Here is a 22,132-nt window from a genome sequence, read left to right on the forward strand (position 1 = left end):
TGCTGAAGCATTAAGAGTTCCTTTCACTGGAACTAAGGGACCGAGTCCAACTCCTGAAAAACAACCCCACACCATAATCCCCCCTCCACCAAACTTTACACTTGGCACAGTGCAGTCAGACAAGTACCATTCTCCTGGCAACCGCCAAACCCAGACTCGTTCGTCAGATTGCCAGACAGAGAAGCGTGATTGGTCACTCCAGAGAACACGTCTCCACTGCTCTAGAGTCCAGTGGCGGCGATGCTTTAGACCACTGCATTTGACGCTTTGCATTGCGCTTGGTGATGTAACGCTTGGATGCAGCTGCTCGGCCATGGAAACCCATTCCATGAAGCTCTCTACGCACTGTTCTTGAGCTAATCTGAAGATCACATGAAGTTTGGAGGTCTGTAGCTGTTGACACTGCAGAAAGTTGGTGACCTCTGCTCACTATGTGCCTCAGCATCCGCTGACCCCGCTCTGTGATTTTACGTGGCCTACCACTTCGTGGCTGAGTTGCTGTTGTTCCCAATCGCTTCCACTTTGTTATAGTACCACTAACAGTTGATTGTGGAATATTTAGTAGCGAGCAAATTTCACGACTGGACTTATTGCACAGGTTGCATCCTATTATATTACTATTACAGCACCACGCTAGAATTCACTGAGCTCCTGAGAGCGACCCATTCTTTCACAAATGTTTGTAGAAGTAGTCTGCATGCCTAAGTGCTTGATTTTATACACCTGTGGCCATGGAAGTGATCGGAACACCTGAATTCAATGATTTGGATAGCTGAGTGAATACTTTTGGCAATATAGTGTAGTTAGATAGATAGATAGATAGATAGATAGATAGAGATTTATTGTATTTTAAAATTCAGCAGTACTTATATTTGATCTGACAGCCTTAGTAAAGGCATGTAAAACCTGTATATTTCACTGCCTCTGACATACCATTTCTGCTTTGACTGCAGGCCTTCAGGGGCCTCCTGGAAGAGCTGGGGCCAAAGGTGACAAGGGAGTCGCTGGTGTACAAGGTATGTGATGTGTGTGTGGGCACACATGTAGAACTACAGCAGCACGGTCCACCTCTTTACTTATGGGTAGGACAGGTATTTTACCAAACATAATCCACTGTATCTACATTCCCAGGACTGCCAGGGATTGCTGGTGCCGCTGGCATGAAAGGAGCAAAAGGTGAAAGAGGAAACACTGGCCCAAACGGAGTTCCAGGTCAGTTTCAAAGTCTGATGTCTGTAGAACTTGCAATGATTTTTTTTGTCTTTACACATGTTATTTATTCATTTAATTGTTTTGCTGTTTGTAAATGAATTATTAGTTTGATGATAGAGAGGTATCCCAGATTTTCCCTGCTACTAAATAAATATGGTGGGTTACTCTGCTGTTAAGAGCTGCTAATTGTAAAAGAATATCATTTGTGTGGGTTTTCCATGAAGAGGTTTAGGGTCTAAATGTAGTCTTGATACTGTTTCAGAGATTTCCTATCCTGACATCAATTCTGGGGTGTAAAACATACTTGATATTTTTTTCTCATAAATGTGGACAAATTTAAAGATATTGAAAATGTGTAAAATATATAGAGCTTTGATTCAGAGATATGGATATCAGTTGAACCCTACCTTACATGGCCACAAAATCTACTTTATGGTTTTTAGCAGCCAAAGCCTGACAGTTTTCCTTTGTGTTTTTGAGAAATTCAGTAATCAGTGCTAGTTTATAATAGCAAAATATTGTACCCTCTCCAAAAAAAAAAAAAAAAAAAATTCTTTTTACGTTAACGGAAGACAAAAGCGCAACGTTTGCAATATGAGTGTCTCAAGGGGTGGTAGCAAAACCGGACGTTTTAACACAACGGACTAAAGCATCTGAAGAAGCATCATGGAAAGGAGTACGGAGACTTTTTACAGGCGAGTGCAAAGAAAAGCGAACCGTTTTTGTTTTGGTGCAGCAAATCTTGGGTCCGTTTCCCAAAGCAGGTTTAGTGAAAACTCTGAGTCTGTTAACCCTGAAATGAGGGAAACTCTGGGTTTTCCGTTTCACAAAGGAAGGTAACTCAAAGCAGAGAAAGAGGGGTAACTGTAGCCTGTTTCACAGAGGGAGGTAACTTAAGCTCTCGGTCAGTTACCGCAGTAACAGACTCCATGAAACTAACCTGGTCAGGACCAGGTTTTTCTCATGAAACCTCGGGTTTCTCTCCGCATTCTGTCCGCATTCTTTCAGCCACACACCATATTTAACTTCCTCATTCATTCAGTCAGCAGGCGAGTTTTGGCATGGCGTATTAGTTCTGCCATCTGTTATTTAAAATAATAATTAAAAAACAGTCAGTAGGCCTTTATTAGAAGTCCATTAGTAGTTCGGTGGCGTCTTTTTTCACGAACATGGCACGTCCTTTCGACAATGATCCCGTGGATGAAGGTGCAGTGTTACTGCGCAGAGAATTAAATATTCGTCGGGAGATCGTTATAAGACCGCGCATAGACGTTTTAGCATTTCCAAACAATTATCTTTTTGAGAGTTACCTTTCCACGTCACCTAAATGAAATACCGTATTTCACCAATTAATCGCCCGGCCGCAAATAGCCGCCGGGTTCTTATAAACGCCTGGGGTCTGCACCCTTTTTGCATATTAAACGCCCACCCAAATAACCGCCAGGGCGATTATTTGCATCATAATGAGGTAACCCAAAATAAGGCTACTCACCTTATTTTTGCAGCAGTAAACAGTTAGCTGCACAATAACTGTGCGGCACTTCCGTTTTCTGTCAAAATAAGAGCGCTAGCTAACGTTAGAAAAAAAGGGTGCACCGTAATCTTAAATTGCCTGACTGTAAATATGTTGGACAGTAACTGTCATCACGATAATGGCCTGGTGCAGGTCTGTGCAAAAATAAATAAAGGCCTGCAGCGAATAGCCGCCTGGTTCTTTTAAACGCCCGGGGTCCAAGTTGATTTTGCATATTAAACGCCCGGGCGATTAATTGGTGAAATACGGTAAATTAATAGGCCAGCAGTAATTCAAGCAGTTTTCCCCTGTCATATTATTGATTGCAACGGACTACATTTAAACTTACGCATTTCCAATTCAATTGTGGTGAAAAACGCAGCCTGACGCTTCCCCGTTGCCATGGTGACTCGTCTTATAGCTGTTGTGCACGCACAGGTGAAACTTCTCCGAGTTGATAAAACTAAGTCAAATGCAAAATTTGCACCAAGTTGCAGTTTTATTTAGTGTTACACATGACTTCAGTTGTTTTCACATATTTTCCTTCTTTCTTTAGGGGTCCAGAATAGTTGTTGTACAGTGAATGTGGTGTTTTTAGATGTCAGTATCAAGCAAATTGCATCCACGTATTATTAACAACTTTTAGAGTGACAAAAAGAATCGGATCGGTATCGGTAACGGCCGATCCTCAAGGCTGCAGTATCGGTATCGGTACCGAATGTGAAAAAGTGGTATCGAGCCATCCCTAGTAAGAGGCATATGATTTTGACTGAAAGATTTTCAGTTTTCCGCTTCCTTTTTTTTCCCTTTTTTTCTCCTTTGTTATGGGGTCACAGACCAGAAAGGAAAAGAGGTAGAGTAAAAAAAAATATATGTGAAATGAATGAAATAACAATAATTTCTCAGAATACTAACGGTCTCAACAATCCAATCAAAAGAAAGAAAATTTTACAAGTTCTGAAAAAAAGGGGTGATATAATATTTTTACAAGAAACAAATCTAAATAAGGAGGAACATTGTAAACTAGAAAAATTGGTATCAGCTCAAGTATTTGCCTCATCCCATAGCTAAACGAGGGGTAGCTATTCTGATTCAAAATATCCCATTTAAAGTTGATAAAATAATACAAGATAAAGAAGGTAGATATGTGTTAATAACAGGAAAGATAGGAAATAAACCAGTGTCACTGCTGAACATCTATAATCCACCTGGACACGACCCAGGTTGTATGGTAAAGATACTGTCTATGTTGGTTACAGAGGCAAGGGGAATCACAATTATGGGAGGAGATTTTAACATTGTTATGAATGCAAAAGATACTCAAAGTAAAGGGAAACACAAATCTAAAAAAACAGCGGCAGTGTTAAGGAAGGCAGAGACGGAAATAGGATTAGTAGATATCTGGCGAATCTTGAATGCACAAGGAAAAAGATATACATATTACTCAGAAGCACATAAGATATACTCATGACTCGGTTACTTTTTTATTTTCAAAGATGATATAACAAGAGTAAAGAAATGTGAAATAGATACAATAAGTCTGGGGGCTCTATTTTCGCGGCGCAGTGCGTGGTGGCGCAGTGCGTGGTGGCGCAGTGCGTGGTGGCGCAGTGCGTGGTGGCGCAGTGCGTGGTGGCGCAGTGCGTGGTGGCGCAGTGAGGCGCACCCCGCGCAGAGCTATTTTCGACCAGCGCAACCTGAGGTGTGCACAGTTTCATATTTTCGCAGACCGAGGTGCGCTGAGATGGGAATGGCGGCGCAGCAGGGGGAAATGTCGACAGATTCAGCTTGGCGCAGTGACAGTTTAGTGCCAAAAGGCTTCGCTGAGGTGTGCTCAAAGCTCGCCATCTGAAACCACGTCTACTTTCGGTGCAAGGCGCAGCGGGGCTGGCGTAGTGGAATTTTGGCTGACCGGCGAGCAGTGCGCACACGTCACCAAAACCTCACAGATTGTCAGACACATTAACAATGCAATAAATACCCACAAAAAACACTACTCAATGCTATAATCTCAATCAGCACATAAATGTATCTCCATATCGACTGTCCCGTCACATCTGATGTCAGATCAAAGGAGATTGGCACCGTTTGGCAGCGTCATGGAAACCCAACCTGATCACCTGTCAGTCAAACAATGTGTCCAGTACAGTGATGTCTTTTTTCCAGTCATGGTGTCTGGCGCTGCTCCTGTTAACTACACAGTTCTTCTTCCATATATATAAATATATGGATATATAAACACACTGGGTTTCCGTTATCCGGTAATCACCAGGCTATGACTGGTAAAATCTGCCAAAGTCCGGTAATTTTTAAATGCCCGGTGAAAATATTCCCTCTAAGAACAATTTGAATTTTATTAAAACAGTCAATTTCCGCGTAATTTTATTTATTTATTTATTTATTTATTTGTTTATTTATTTATTTATTTATTTAAAAAATAGCCTGCGTGATCCCTGTCTCCAGTGTACCAGAGAGAGAGAGAGGTTTTTCTCTGCAGAACCGGATCAAAACAGCAGCGAAGTCGCCTGGGGGAGAACAAGGTCACAAGACTGATGCGAATTGCAAGTTGCGGAGAGACACTTGAGACTTTCGATTTTAATTCAGCTGCTGAATTAAGTTTTTATTGCATCTATTTGATTTCAAGTTGGCAGCACGCCGTGTTATTAAAATGGTATGAGCCCGTTTTTTTGTTTGCAAATTGTAGTTGCAATTGTATGCAATGTTCATGTTAAAAGAGCACAGGCTTGTGCAATATTTATTTATTTATTTTAGACGTTACGCACGTGAGTCAATTGACGGCACTCATTTTATTTGATATAGCCTACTTTTCAATAAAGAGATTACGCTATGACATAGCCTTGATATCATTCTTATATAGTCTGCATATAATTTTAAGCTCAGTAAATTCAGATAATATTTGACTGGAATTTCAAACATTTGTCCGGTAAATTGAAAACCTGCCGGTCACATTGTCCGGTGCCAATTTTTTTTCTAGGGGAAACCCTGATTCCACACATATTGAAAATGAAAAATGCATCAATTCCTTGCCAGACACTGGGCGTTTAGAACAGCGAATGTAAAAGCTTTCATGAACCAGATTTTGTTTTAATCTCTAGTGTGTTGTTGCATCAATAAGCGATGGGAGTCAAAAGTTGCAAAACAAACATGTATTTATATGAATATGGCGAGGATTATCCTTTGAGGTAAAAACATTCATTAAAAATGGGGGCTTCACAGTTGAATTTATATCTGCTCGTAAAAATCAATAACTTTAACAGACGGTGACAGAGCTGCAAAAAGAGAAATGCAAGGCAGGTAGGTAATGGAAAGACAGGGGAATGAGGAAGACGAATGTAAGGATAGATGCATGGATGGATGGATGGATGGATGGACAGATGGATGGATGGACAGATGGATGGCAGGTAGCTCCAGCAACATTCCAGCAGCCAAGACTGGCCTCACTGTCCTGAGTGTGTGTTGCGGCTGCTCTCTTCTTCCACGTCAATTGTGTAAATGTTCATTATGCCTTCACGCAGCGCATTTTAAAGGCGAGGACAGGGGCTCATTTGATTGGTTTAAAGTGAATCGGCTGTATCAAACCCACTCCACGCCTTCTCTCCTACCTTGCGCCGGTAGGAGGAACGGCGCAGTAGTTGCGCCATGGCGCATGGTGTGCCAAAATTGCAAAATCCACTTGGCCACACCCAGTTGGCGCAGCGCAGCACAGCTGCACCCCCGCCTCGCCTGGTCTGCGGAAATAGAGCCCTGGGAGATCATGCTTCAGTGTTATTAACATTAGGTTTGGAGACAGCAAGGGGAAAAACTTCATGGAGACTAAATAATTCCTTGCTTGAAGATAGGGGTTTTAGGGATAAAATCCATCAAGTTATGAGAAGCTACCTCCAGTATAATGATAATGGAGAAATAACACCTATTGTATTATGGGAAGTTGCAAAAGCAATGATACGGGGTGAAATAATATCTTATGCAACATGGAAAAAGAAACGTGCAAAGGAGGAAATAAATGCAGTAAAAAGAGAGGTGGAAAGACAACAAAGGCTTCATGAAATTACAGGAGATGAGAATATTAGACAGGAATTAAAAAAAAAAAAACACAAAATAAACTACATGTACTTTCAACAGATGAAACAGAAAAAGCCTTCGCCTTTACAAGACAAAAATACTATGATAACAGTCCAAAAGCAATAAAATTACTGGCATTTAAGTTGAAAAAGCAAAAGGAACGAGCTGTAATCTCTAAAATAAAAGGGGAAAAATCTAATTACTATATTGAAACACCCAAAATAGCAGATTGTTTTTTTAAAATATTACAAAAATCTTTATAAGAATACGGAAAGCCATAATAAAGGAAGTTAACAGTTTTTGAGTGTGTTAAACTTACCACAGGTGACGGATGATCAAAATTCACAATTAATACAACTAATCACAGTTGAAGAAATTTTATCAACTATACAAAGAAGCAGGAAGGATAAGAGCCCAGGAAGTGACAGATATACAAATGAATTCTATAAAACTTTTAGGGAGATCTTAAGCCCAATCTTGTGTAGAGTATTTAACTGGATATTGGAAAAAGAAACATGGCATCCCACCTGGAATTCTTCTGTTATAACTGTTATACCAAAGGAAGGTAAGGATCATACTGAGTGTGGCTCATACAGACCCATTTCTCTATTAAATGGAGATCAAAAAATGTTTACTACAATCATAGCCAATAGACTGTCGAAAATAACCCCATATCTATTAAATTTGGGGTTGCTGTCAGATAACATCCGGCGTACTTTGAATTTGTTAGATTTTTCAACAGAGTCCAACGAACAGATGATAATGTTAACGCTCGATGCTGAAAAAGCTTATGATCGACTATTATGGCCTTTTATATTCGACACATGTGAGGCATTTGGTTTTCACAATAAGTTTACAACGATATAATTTACAATCAACCAAACGCCAGAGTAACAGTCAATGGGACACTTCATGCAGGAGATTTGATCACAAGTAAAGATGTGTTATGAAAAAAAATTAATCTTTAGTGCTATTTTTGACGTGTTTCCACGGTTTTTCCACCCGCTCTGTTTTGCTGACTGAAAGGGTGGTGTTCAATGGCGTAACATATCAGCATATTATAATCTTCTTTTAAGACGATTTGACGACTTTCATGCACTTTATTGATTAAGATTGTCAAATCAGACACGTCGCTGATTAGGATTATGGGTAATGTAGTGCTTCGCCGTGATATGACATCGCAAATAAAACGTGTTTTCTTAAAATAAAGTTGATATTATACGGGACCTGTGGACTCGGCAGAAGCGCATGCCATTGTTACACAACCTCATAGCTCGTGGTAAGTTACGTTATGGCTAATAATCTGAACTATTTTTCAGAATATCGATTAAATTTGCACTTCCGGGATCTATGACCCACCACTAGAGCTCTGCCACCACCCACCGCGTGAGGTCTTTGAAGCCGAGAATCCGTGTGTCCAGCACGGATCCTCGCTGACTTTCAGTGGACACTGTTTGTGTGGTGACCACACGGAATTAAAACCATAGAAATCTATGATTAAAACAGGTTACGTGCGAGGAGCACGGAATGCGTTATTAAGAGGTTGTGCTCATTTCACTGATTTCTGTGAGATCATGTTGGGCAGACTCTATTATATGACGCAGAAAACGTCACGTTACCATGACAACAAAGAGTTAGTTGACGCCCCAAATGCTTCCCGTGGCATCTATTTTCAGACGTTGTGGGAGTTCTGTGTAAGTCTGTCGGGTTACCCAACTCGTCGAAAACTGACGAGAAAGGGGTGCCTAATGAGTCGGCATGTGATGCTAAGGGACCCTGACCATTTGTCAGGCTGATAACGCATTGGGAGTGAGGATGTGTTGATAACTAACCAAATAATCAATTTTACACATACCTGCAAATAAGAAGTTATTTAAAGAGTAAACAGGCAAAAGAAATACAGAATATTCACCCCCTACTGAAATATATCATGAGTAACTACAACAGTAAATTCAAAAACATAATGGGCAAGGTTTATAAAATTCTACAAGAGAAAGAAGAGACAACAAACCATAACGTAAAGATAAAATGGGAAGAAGAGTTGAGAATACATATAACAGACAAAGAATGGAAACAGATGTTTAATGAAATTCACAAAACCACCAATTCCTTATTTTGGAGAGAATTTGCTTGGAAAATGAATATGAGATACTTTTTGACCATAGACACAATTTCTAGATATAAATCAACTTTAAATTCTCAGTGCTGGAGGAATTGTGGTGAAAAGAATGCAAATTTCCTGCATGTTTTCTTTTCATGTAAAATTCTAAATGAATTTTGGTTGGAAGTGTTTAAATTTAAAGAAGAGATCTGAAAAAAAAATAACGTCTGTATTTGAAAGCAGAGCATATTATGTTGGAAAACCTCCACCCAGTCTTAATCAAGACGAAAATTACCTTTTCAGAATTTCGAGAATCACAGCTCTGAAGCAAATTACAAAAGTGTGGAAAACAACTAAACCCCCAGATCTAACAAAATGGAAAATTATGATTAAAGAAGTTGAACTTATGGAAAAATAACTCACAAAATAAGGAATATGGAAGATGTGTTTGAGAAAAGGTGGATTTTAGATGACCGTAAATTATAACCACATCATTAAAAGGAATCAGAAGGTCGATATTAATCCGTGTATCATTCGTTCTTTCTATTTTCAATTGCCAATCAAAAATTAAAAAATGAAAAAGTGACTGGTTATTTTGTTATTTGTTTTTTAATCTAACACCAAAATCCAAAATATGCCTGGTTTTTCATAGTTCAATTTTAGGCTCGGATCAAAAATACAAAATGGAAAAACGGGAATCAGGACTGAATTTGATTTTATTATTTAATTGGTCCGGTTTACGTGACCCAGAAGTTTGGTAATGAGCGGTAGCTCACAGCAGATCACAGCAGCCAGGAGCATTCAGTCCCGCCACCATGATCACCACCACCATGGATAGTTATTTCGCGTTGTTTCGAGGACCAAAGCGTGTGACTCTAAAAGAAGAGAACATGACAACCGAAAAAATCACAGTCACAAAGTCACAACACTGGATGCTTGGAATGCAACGTCCTGCAAGCGTGCACATGCTGTGACGAAAGAGCAGAGGGGATATTGGCAAATGACGATAGATAGATAGATAGATAGATAGAGATTTATTGTATTTTAAAATTCAGCAGTACTTATATTTGATCTGACAGCCTTAGTAAAGGCAAAACCTGTATATTTCACTGCCTCTGACATACCATTTCTGCTCTGACTGCAGGCCTTCAGGGGCCTCCTGGAAGTGCTGGGGCCAAAGGTGACAAGGGGGTTGCTGGTGTACAAGGTATGTGATGTGTGTGTGTGTGCACACGCGTAGAACTACAGCAGCACGGTCCACCTCTTTACATATGGGTAGGACAGGTATTTTACCAAACATAATCCACTGTATTTACATTACCAGGACCGCCAGGGATTGCTGGTGCCGCTGGCATGAAAGGAGCAAAAGGTGAAACAGGGAACCTTGGCCCAAACGGAGTTCCAGGTCAGTTTCAAAGTCTGATGTCTGTGAACATGCAATGATTTTTTTGTCTTTACACATCTTATTTCATTTAATTAGTGTTTGTAAATGAATTATTAGATTGATGATTTTTGTTTTTATGGAGTTATAGTCTCCTCAGCCCCAGGGTGTGTGGCCCAGTACCGGGAGACCCCCTGGGATGAGGAGAATTAACTCCTGTTGTGAAAGACTCTTCACCCTGCTGCTACGATGTTTCTGTTGTTTACACTGTTTATTCTGTTTTATCTATTTATTCTTCTTGCACTCATTATTATTTAGTTCTTGTTTTTTACGTACTAGTTATATAGATTGTATTTTAATTACTTAAACTGCCCCACAGTTCCATCTCTGTTGTAATCCGGAAGCCAAGCAACAATATTTTGTTGCAAAAAAAAACTCACTCCTGTGTTTTTTTGTGCAGTGACAATAAAGAAAGTATAAGTCTAAGTCTAAGTGAGAGGTATCCCAGATATTCCCTGCTACTAAATAAATATGGTGGGTTACTCTGCTCTAAGAGCTGCTAATTGTAAAAGAATCTCATTTGTGTGGGTTTCCATGAAGAGGTTTAGGGTCTAAATGTAGTCTCAATATTGTTTCAGAGATTTCCTATCCTGACATCAATTCTGGGGCATAAAACATACTTGATATTTTTTGTCATAAATGTGGACAAATTTAAAGATACTGAAAATGTGCAAAATATATAGAGCTTTGATTCAGAGATATGGGTATCAGTTGAACCCTACCTTACATGGCCACAAAATCTACTTTATGGTTTTTAGCAGCCAAAGCCTGGCAGTTTTCCTTTGTGTTTTTGAGAAATTCAGTAATCAGTTCTAATTTGTAATAGCAAAATATTGTACCCTCTCAACACACACACACACACACACCCACACACACACACACACACACACACACACACACACACACACAAAAAACTATTTTCATGAACTATTTTCCCAAAAATCCATTCACATTCTGCTTGTAGTTGTATGTACAATTACTGCAAGTCAAGTCAAACTTAATAAAAGTAGGAGGCATATGATTTTGACTGAAATATTTTCAGTTTTCATTGACTCACCAAAACTACCAAATACTACAAATTTCTCAAACATAAAAAACCCGGCTGGATAACTCTTGGATCATCCAAAAGGATTTTTACTCACCGCATATTGGCTTCTAAAAATGCTGAACCTGCTTTTTTACTGTAGAGGTTGGAAACCACTAGAGCCTTTCTTTCAAGACACACAGAAGTATCTATTGGTTTTAAATGAGCCTGGAACAGGGGTGTTGCAAGGCATAAAGCTCTACTGGGGCACAGGCCCCCTACCGCATATCCCCCTCCTCTTAGGGGTATGCTCCTGTGGGAGAAATTTTTGAAAAACAACCCCTTAAATAGTGGCTTCAGGGGACTTTTATGAGACTTATAATGACAATATTTAGACTTAAAACATAATGCATTCAAGTTACTGTATAATCACAGGGTTTCCGCGGGTCATTAAAAAGCATTAAAAGCCATTAAATAGATTTTGTGAAAATTAAGGCCTTAAATGGCATTAAAAAGCATTAAATTCGATGTCTAGAGGTATTAAAAATTAAATACAGTTGATGGAAAAAAAACATTGTTATTCAAGATTTATTTTGATTATATAAAGATGTAATCATTTTGATCAGAAGTATAGTATGATGACTGACAGGCGGAAGCCTTTAATTGACTATTGTTTACGGCCGGTGTACAAAGTCACAACACTGGATACTTGGAATGCAACGTCCTGTGAACGTGCACATGCTGTGACGAAAGCGGAGCGGATATTGGCAAATGTCGATAGATAGATAGAGATACAGATAGATAGATACATAGATAGATAGATAGAGATTTATTGTATTTTAAAATTCAGCAGTACTTATATTTGATCTAACAGCCTTAGTAAAGGCATGTAAAACCTGTATATTTCACTGCCTCTGACATACCATTTCTGCTCTGACTGCAGGCCTTCAGGGGCCTCCTGGAAGAGCTGGGGCCAAAGGTGACAAGGGGGTCGCTGGTGTACAAGGTATGTGATGTGTGTGTGGGCACACATGTAGAACTACAGCAGCATGGTCCACCTCTTTACTTATGGGTAGGACAGGTATTTTACCAAACATAATCCACTGTATCTACATTCCCAGGACCGCCAGGGATTGCTGGTGCCGCTGGCATGAAAGGAGCTAAAGGTGAAAGAGGATACACTGGCCTAAACGGAGCTACAGGTCAGTTTCAAAGTCTGATGTCCATAGAACTTGCAATGACTTTTTTTGTTTTTACACATCTTATTTATTCATTTAATTGTTTTGCTGTTTGTAAATGAATTATTAGTTTGATGATAGAGAGGTATCCCAGATTTTCCCTGCTACTAAATATATATGGTGGGTTACTCTGCTGTTAAGAGCTGCTAATTGTAAAAGAATCTCATTTGTGTGGGTTTCCATGGAGAGGTTTAGGGTCTAAATGTAGTCTCAATATTGTTTCAGAGATTTCCTATACTGACATCAATTCTGGGGCATAAAACATACTTGATATTTTTTTTCATAAATGTGGACAAATTTAAAGATATTGAAAATGTGAAAAATATATAGAGCTTTGATTCAGAGATATGGGTATCAGTTGAACCCTACCTTACATGGCCACAAAATCTACTTTATGGTTTTTAGCAGCCAAAGCCTGGCAGTTTTCCTTTGTGTTTTTGAGAAATTCAGTAATCAGTGCTAGTTTGTAATAGCAAAATATTGTACCCTCTCAGCAACAACAAAAAAAAAAACAATTTTCATGAACTATTTTCCCAAAAATCCATTCACATTCTGCTTGTAGTTGTATGTACAATTACTGCAAATCAAGTCAAACTTAATAAAAGTAAGAGGCATATGATTTTGACTGAAATATTTTCAGTTTTCATTGACTCACCAAAACTACCAAATACTACAAATTTCTCAAACACAAAAAAACCTGGCTGGATAACTCTTGGATCATCCAAAAGGATTTTTACTCACTGCATATTGGCTTCTAAAAATGCTGAACCTGCTTTTTTACTGTAGAGGTTGGAAACCACTAGAACCTTTCTTTCAAGACACACAGAAGTATCTGTTGGTTTTAAATGAGCCTGGAACAGGGGCGTTGCTAGGCATAAAGCTCTACTGGGGCACAGGCCCCCTACCGTATATCCCCCTCCTCCTGGGGATATGTTCCCGCGGGAGAAATTTTTGAAAAAAAAAAACCTTAAATAGTGGCTTCAGGGGACTTTTATGAGACTTATAATGACAATATTTAGACTTAAAACATAATGCATTCAAGTTACTGTATAATCACAGGGTTTCCACGGGTCATTAAAAAGCATTAAAAGCCATTAAATAGATTTTGCGAACATTAAGGCCTTAAATGGCATTAAAAAGCATTAAATTCGATGTCCAGAGGTATTAAAAATTAAATACACTTGATGAAAAAAAAACATTTTTATTCAAGATTTAATTTGATTATATAAACATTTAATAATTTTGATCAGAAGTATAGTATGATGACTGACAGGCGGAAGCCTTTAATTGACTGTTGTTTACGGCCGGTGTACAAAGTCACAACACTGGATGCTTGGAATGCAACGTCCTGTGAGCGTGCACATGCTGTGACGAAAGAGCAGAGGGGATATTGGCAAATGACAATAGATAGATAGATAGATAGATAGATAGATAGATAGATAGATAGATAGAAATTTATTGTATTTTAAAATTCAACAGTGCTTACATTTGATCTGACAGCCTTAATAGGGGCATGTAAAACCTGTATATTTCACTGCCTCTGACATACCATTTCTGCTCTGACTGCAGGCCTTCAGGGGCCTCCTGGAAGAGATGGGGCCAAAGGTGACAAGGGAGTCGCTGGTGTACAAGGTATGTGATGTGTGTGTGGGCACACACGTAGAACTACAGCAGCACGGTCCACCTCTTTACTTATGGGTAGGACAGGTATTTTACCAAACATAATCCACTGTATCTACATTCCCAGGACCGCCAGGGATTGCTGGTGCCGCTGGCATGAAAGGAGCAAAAGGTGAAAGAGGAAACCTTGGCCCAAACGGAGTTCCAGGTCAGTTTCAAAGTCTGATGTCTGTAGAATCTGCAATGACTTTTTTTGTCTTTACACATCTTATTTATTCATTTAATTGTTTTGTCATTTGTAAATGAATTATTAGTTTGATGATAGAGAGGTATCCCAGATTTTCCCTGCTACTAAATATATATGGTGGGTTACTCTGCTGTTAAGAGCTGCTAATTGTAAAAGAATCTCATTTGTGTGGGTTTTCCATGGAGAGGTTTAAGGTCTAAATGTAGTCTCAATATTGTTTCAGAGATTTCCTATCCTGACATCAATTCTTGGGCATAAAACATACTTGATATTTTTTGTCATAAATGTGGACAAATTTAAAGATATTGAAAATGTGCAAAATATATAGAGCTTTGATTCAGAGATATGGGTATCAGTTGAACCCTACCTTACATGGCCACAAAATCTACTTTATGGTTTTTAGCAGCCAAGGCCTGGCAGTTTTCCTTTGTGTTTTTGAGAAATTCAGTAATCAGTTCTAATTTGTAATAGCAAAATATTGTACCCTCTCAACACACACACACACACACACACACACACACACACACACACACACACACACACAAAAACTATTTTCATGAACTATTTTCCCAAAAATCCATTCACATTCTGCTTGTAGTTGTATGTACAATTACTGCAAGTCAAGTCAAACTTAATAAAAGTAAGAGGCATATGATTTTGACTGAAATATTTTCAGTTTTCATTGACTCACCAAAACTACCAAATACTTCAAATTTCTCAAACACAAAAAAAACCTGGCTGGATAACTCTTGGATCATCCAAAAGGATTTTTACTCACTGCATATTGGCTTCTAAAAATGCTGAACCTGCTTTTTTACTGTAGAGGTTGGAAACCACTAGAACCTTTCTTTCAAGACACACAGAAGTATCTGTTGGTTTTAAATGAGCCTGGAACAGGGGCGTTGCTAGGCATAAAGCTCTACTGGGGCACAGGCCCCCTACCGTATATCCCCCTCCTCTTAGGGATATGTTCCCGCGGGAGAAATTTTTGAAAAACAACCCCTTAAATAGTGGCTTCAGGGGACTTTTATGAGACTTATAATGACAATATTTAGACTTAAAACATAATGCATTCAAGTTACTGTATAATCACAGGGTTTCCACGGGTCATTAAAAAGCATTAAAAGCCATTAAATAGATTTTGTGAAAAATAAGGTCTTAAATGGCATTAAAAAGCATTAAATTCGATGTCCAGAGGTATTAAAAATTAAATACACTTGATGAAAAAATAAAAACATTTTTATTCAAGATTTATTTTGAAAATATAAACATTTAATAATTTTGATCGGAAGTATAGTGTGATGATTGACAGGCGGAAGCCTTTAATTGACTATTGTTTACGGCCGGTGTACAAAGTCACAACACTGGATGCTTGGAATGCAGCGTCCTGTGAGCGTGCACATGCTGTGACGAAAGAGCGGAGGGGATATTGGCAAATGTCAATAAATAGATAGAGATACAGATAGATAGATAGATAGATAGATAGATAGATAGATAGATAGATAGAGATTTATTGTATTTTAAAATTCAACAGTACTTACATTTGATCTGACAGCCTTAATAGGGGCATGTAAAACCTGTATATTTCACTGCCTCTGACATACCATTTCTGCTCTGACTGCAGGCCTTCAGGGGCCTCCTGGAAGAGATGGGGCCAAAGGTGACAAGGGAGTCGCTGGTGTACAAGGTATGTGATGTGTGTGTGGGCACACACGTAGAACTACAGCAGCACGGTCCACCTCTTTACTTATGGGTAGGACAGGTATTTTACCAAACATAATCCACTGTATCTACATTCCCAGGACCGCCAGGGGTTGCTGGTGCCGCTGGCATGAAAGGAGCTAAAGGTGAAAGAGGATACCGTGGCCCAAACGGAGTTCCAGGTCAGTTTCAAAGTCTGATGTCCGTAGAACTTGCCATGATTTTTTTGTCTTTACACATATTATTTATTCATTTAATTGTTTTGCTGTTTGTATATGAATTATTAGTTTGATGATAGAGAGGTATCCCAGATTTTCCCTGCTACTAAATATATATGGTGGGTTACTCTGCTGTTAACACCTCCTAACTGTAAAAGAATCTCATTTGTGTGGGTTTCCATGGAGAGGTTTAGGGTCTAAATGTAGTCTCAATATTGTTTCAGAGATTTCCTATCCTGACATCAATTCTGGGGTGTAAAACATACTTGATATATTTCAGTTGAACCCTACCTTACATGGCCACAAAATCTACTTTATGGTTTTTAGCAGCCAAAGCCTGACAGTTTTCCTTTGTGTTTTTAAGAAATTCAGTAATCAGTGCTAGTTTATAATAGCAAAATATTGTACCCTCTCCAACAATTTTCATGAACTATTTTCCCAAAAATCCATTCACATTCTGCTTGTAGTTGTATGTACAATTACTGCAAGTCAAGTCAAACTTAATAAAAGTTAGAGGCATATGATTTTGACTGAAAGATTTTCATTTTTCATTGACTCACCAAAACTACCAAATACTACAAATTTCTCAAACATAAAAAACCCGGCTGGATAACTCTTGGATCGTCCCAAAGGATTTTTAGTCACTGCATATTGGCTTCTAAAAATCCTGAACCTGCTTTTTTAATGTAGAGGTTGGAAACCACTAGAACCTTTCTTTCAAGACACACACAGAAGTATCTGTTGGGCAGAAAAGGTTTGGTAGTCCATGCTGTGAATCAAAACACTGTCATGTAAAGCTTATGGGAAAGCAATGTCTTAAAATGGCAGTGGTGTGTTTGCTATCTGTCTATTTATTTGTATTGCATTGTGTAGACCTTATTTCATGCAGCAAGAATTGGCCAGACAGTGTCCTTCATCTTCATTATGGATGATACAAGTGATCACCAAGTATGAGGCTATGCAAATAAACTTGACTTGGCTGGGAACTTTTAAAATGAACCATATCTTTGGTCTTCACCAGATGACCAGTCATATGGTTCCTCCTTTCCCCCACAGGTCCTGCAGGACCACGAGGCCCTCCTGGACCCAAAGGAGAGCGAGGAGCCGCAGCCCGTAAGTCTACGCAGGGCTGACCTGAGAGCAGGGGAGTCAGCGGCAGTGGAGCAGAGCTCAGTGGAGGGCAGAGCAGAACCAATCAGAATACAGCAACAGCCTGACATTGCAACATTTCATTGCAACATTTCATGAAAAAGGAAAATGACACACTAAGCAAACAAAAGGGTGTAATTGTCAATTAACCCTGCCATATGACAACACACAGGAAAATTTGTGTCAAATTTTGTGTCAAATTTTGTTGACGCAATTCAGCTGTGCCAGAGCAAGAGACATCACAGCATATTAGCTGACTAACATCAGAAAATGGATGGTATAGTTATGCTGCTATCGATGTTTTAAAGAATTACTCCAACATTTTGGGCAGAATACCCCTTTTTATGACCCAGACTGAGGCAAGGGCCTCTAGTTTCGCAGACTGGGTGAGGCGGAAATGCAGTGCACCTGCACTTCGCCAACTGGGTGTGGCCAGGTGGATTTTGCAAGTTTGGCACGCCGTGCGCACTGACGCAGGTACTTATCTTTCCCACCTCCATCCCTCCTACCGGTGGAGGGAGGAGCGAAGGCACGGAGTTGGTTGGTTCACATTAAACCAATCAAATGAGCCCCTGTCCTCACCTTTAAATGCATTGCGCGAAGGCGTAATGCATTTAGCATTTGCTCAGCCTACACTGAAAGTAGATGTGGTTTCAGATAGCGAGCTCTGAGCACACCTTCGGCGAAGCCTTTTGGCACGAAACTGTCACTACGCCAGGCTGAATCTGTCGACACCTCCCCCTGCTGCAATGCCACTCCCATCTCAGTGCACCTTGGTTTGCCAAATTACCAAACTGAGCGTGCCTCGGGTTGCACTGCTTGAAACAGGGGGCAGGGGTGCCGCCAGGGATTTTGGGCCACATGAAAAGAAATCTTATTGGGCCCTTGTATAGCCAACCTTTTTATTTCAGGCCTTTCGAGGGCCCCTCCCCCATTGTGGCCCTGGGTAATCAGTCCCACTTTCCCCCCCACTATGACACCCCTGGCAGGGGGTTCGCCTCCCTGCGCCACCCGTGCTGCGCCGGGAAACTAGAGGGCAAGATGTTTGATTTCATTTTCACCTCTGTGTGTCCACAGGTTTGGCTCCTATAAATAGCATTTTGTGTTAGCTTCACATTAACAATTCAAGTCTAGGAGTCATTAGCCTGGCTCCATCAAAGTGAAAAAACAAATGTTACAGCAACTCCAAAGCTGTCTTATTTACACAGTGTATCATGTGGATTTGAAATACACATATTCACATTTTTTGATAAAAACAAGACTTGTTTTAGGAGAAGTTTGATGGTTGGGACTATAACCACTGAAGGCATGCATCTTTCCATCTAGTGCAGTGATGCGTGCACTGCTCAGGGTACTTTCACCATGCTTAAACCATTGGTACTTTGTGTGTGGATCACTGTGATAGACAGAAGGATATACACTACTCACAAAAAGTTAGGGATATTTGGCTTACGGGTGAAATTTACGGAAAATGTAAAAAGTTCACGCTACAGTGATATTATATCATGAAAGTAGGGCATTTAACTAGAAGCATGCACTGGTGATTTCCTCATCTCAAACAATTTCTTGAAACAAAAGCCAACAACAGTGGTGGATATACCACAACAAAAAATGTCAATGTCTCAATAACTTGTCATGTGCCCTTGAGCATCAATTACAGCTTGACAACGACGTCTCATGCTGTTCACAAGTCGACTTATTGTCTGCTGAGGCATGGCATCCCACTCTTCTTGAAGGGCGGCCCTCAGGACATTGAGGTTCTGGGTTACAGAGCTCCGAGCCTCTACACGGCGACTCAGCTGATCCCATAGGTTTTCTATGGGATTCAGGTCTGAGAAAGTGCAGGCCACTCCATCTGAGGTACCCCAGTCTCCAGCAGCCGTTCCCTAATGATGCGACCTCGATGAGCTGGAGCATTGTCGTCCATGAAGATGAAATTAGGCCTGTGTTGTTCATGCAGGGGTACAATGACTGGATTAATGATGTTATTCAGGTAGTATGGGCTTGTCACTGTACCATTCACAAAGTGTAGGGCAGTTCTGTACTGACCAGACACACCTGCCCACACAGTAACACCACCACCACCAAAGGCTCATCTGGTGACAACAGTGGCTGATGCATAGGACTCTCCTTGACGTCTCCAACATCGTTGGCGGCCATCATTTCTGCTCAACATGAATCGGCTTTCATCAGAGAACAGCACTGAGGCCCACTGGTCCCTCGTCCAGCGTAAATGCTCCCTGGCCCATGCAAGACGATGACACCTGTGCCTGGTGGTGTGGTCACGTACCCTTGCAGGTCGTCTAGCACGCAGACCATGCTGATGTAAACGGTTTCGAATGGTCTGACGTGACACTTGGGTGCCTCTCACCTCCCTTAAACGTGCCTGGAGTTGAGTGGCATTCATCATCCGGTTCCGCAGGGCACTGTTCACAATGAAGCGGTCATCAGTGTGGGATGTGGCCAAAGGACGTCCACTTCTATGCCTTTCTGTGACTCTTCCAGTCTCTCTGTATCTCTGTTGCAACCTGCTGATGACACTCTGTGACACTCTAAGCTCAGTGGCCACTTCCGTCTGAGAACATCCTGTTTGAAGCCTCGCAATGGCGAGGTGCTGCTGATCAATAGTTAGGTGTCGTCTTGGTCTCATGATGTCAAAATGTGAACAGCATGATGAGGAGGACTGTTTAAATACCAATTCTAATTGAACCAGGAAATTTATTGGTCGATTCATGGATCAAACACCTGTTGTGAATTTTGCCGTTAAGCTCCTTGTTAGAGAACAGCAACTTGTGCAAAAGGTACTGAAACACTGAACAGTTGGACATGTGCATTCAAAAGTTTACAGAAGGTCACATTAAGTTCACCTGTAAAGGTTATAATGCATTTTAGGTTCATCCTGAAATTTCACCCGAAAGCCGAATATCCCTAACTTTTTGTGAGTAGTGTATGTGTTCAGCGGTTATAGTTCCAAGCGTTTAACTTCTAACTAAATTGTTTCTACGAAAAAACTAGCCAGGCTAATAAGTCCTATTCTGAGTTCAATGGGCAGCTAGTGGAGTGATTTGAGGATGGGCGTGATGTGGTCCTGCTTGCGTGCCCTCATCAGGATCCTAGCAGCGCTATCGAACCTCTGGATGTACAGAGGTGAAAATGGCATCGAACATCTTGCCTTAGTCTGGGTAAGTCAGAAAAAGGGTATTTTACCCAAAACGCTGAAGTATTCCTTTAAATGAAATAAAACTAAAAATACTCAAAATGGTGTTCTGCCAACAGGATTTGGCAAAAATCTAATTTATCAGCTAGCCTTGCTGGAGAGGCCCCCCAGTCTCTGTGTTAGAATTAATGTAACGTCACTGAAGCATTCATCCAACTGTTTATCATCGGCTTTTGGATAAATATAAAACTCTTGTATTTATTACGACCCCTTTCACCAACAAATTGACTCAGCTTAGCTGCGAAAAAAGTGTCAGCAATGACTGACATTGTTGTAGGTGGCTAAAGTTGTTAAAATTATTTGCAATAGCGCTGTGAACTAGCTAAAGCAGCTGCTGTGTTGACTGAAAACCATGTTGCAGCAGGTGGACATGGCAGTTACTAGTGATCGGTTAGCAGCATTCAAATCCCTCCACCTACAGAAATCAGCCAACAGGGGGAACATTTTAACATCAGGCAAAATTCACATTCCTCTACATTACTCCTTTCCATTCCATGTAATTACATATGTCTACAGCAGTACAGTCTGTGTTTCCAAGTTTATGTACATTTTACTCAATAATATCAAACTTCTACTCTGCACGGAAATGCAGAGTAGAAGTTAAGCAGAGCAGGGGCATGTGTTGTCTCCCTTGCCTAAAGGGACAATGACCAAAGTGAGAAAACATACAGTTCATCCATTTTACTGAACAGTTATATGAATGCTCCATGTTGTCCAAGTACTACAAATGTCCTACTACACTTAGCACTTTTAATTTTTTAAGTACTTTTAAGTACTGTTCTGTCTTGAATACAGAACTGAGGAGTTGGAGTAACAGTTTAAAAAGTGAACTTTCAGTGAGCGGGACCTTCAACAGTAGTATCTTTCTTCCTCTACAGTGAATGTGCGGATTGCTGGAGGGACACAACGTGGGAGAGTGGAGGTGTTGCACAATGGAGTCTGGGGCACTGTGTGCGATGACGGCTTTGACCGTAAAGATGGCAGAGTGATCTGTAGGATGCTGGAGTATCAGGATGTCAGCGATGTCTTCACTGCCACCGCAGGTAAGAACAACAAATCCTCCTATCACCCTCACATTGTCCTCTCCAAACCAGATAATGTCACTTCTCCTCTTCTCAGTCTAATTGCTCACAAAAGCCTTATAGTTTTTCCTTGAATTAATTTTCCAAGCACTTCTTTCCACATGAGCATTTATGGTCGCACAAGGTTTTCACAGTCAGCAACTTTATACTCGTGCTACTTTTACTGTGATTATATTAGCTAAATGTATTATGGAGCCTAATAGTTTTTGCAAAAGCAAAGCAATTTAAGGGAGATGACAGGAGATAGTGTCACCCTCTTGCATACTTTTTGGGGAAAATTTGCTTT

The 22,132-nt window shown here is 40.2% G+C and overlaps 1 protein-coding gene across 2 annotated transcripts in view; it reads left to right on the top strand.

The window, feature by feature from the left end:
• Positions 1-22,132, top strand: part of marco (macrophage receptor with collagenous structure) — a 52,572-nt gene that overhangs the window by 18,772 nt on the left and 11,668 nt on the right. Inside the window, exons 1-11 of one of the 2 annotated variants that reach the window (XM_030081457.1) lie at positions 1,142-1,212; positions 10,054-10,116; positions 10,234-10,314; positions 12,318-12,380; positions 12,496-12,576; positions 14,182-14,244; positions 14,360-14,440; positions 16,104-16,166; positions 16,282-16,362; positions 17,455-17,511; positions 21,643-21,807. In XM_030081457.1, the coding sequence (XP_029937317.1) occupies positions 1,161-1,212; positions 10,054-10,116; positions 10,234-10,314; positions 12,318-12,380; positions 12,496-12,576; positions 14,182-14,244; positions 14,360-14,440; positions 16,104-16,166; positions 16,282-16,362; positions 17,455-17,511; positions 21,643-21,807 (850 nt within the window). In that variant the 5' untranslated portion in view covers positions 1,142-1,160. Of the gene's footprint in view, positions 1-1,141; positions 1,213-10,053; positions 10,117-10,233; positions 10,315-12,317; positions 12,381-12,495; positions 12,577-14,181; positions 14,245-14,359; positions 14,441-16,103; positions 16,167-16,281; positions 16,363-17,454; positions 17,512-21,642; positions 21,808-22,132 lie in introns of those variants that run through there. The other variant, XM_030081456.1, reaches the window with a different exon arrangement.

Source organism: Myripristis murdjan, chromosome 21, assembly GCF_902150065.1.
Source record: "Myripristis murdjan chromosome 21, fMyrMur1.1, whole genome shotgun sequence".
In the NCBI taxonomy this organism is placed as follows: Eukaryota; Metazoa; Chordata; class Actinopteri; order Holocentriformes; family Holocentridae; genus Myripristis; species Myripristis murdjan.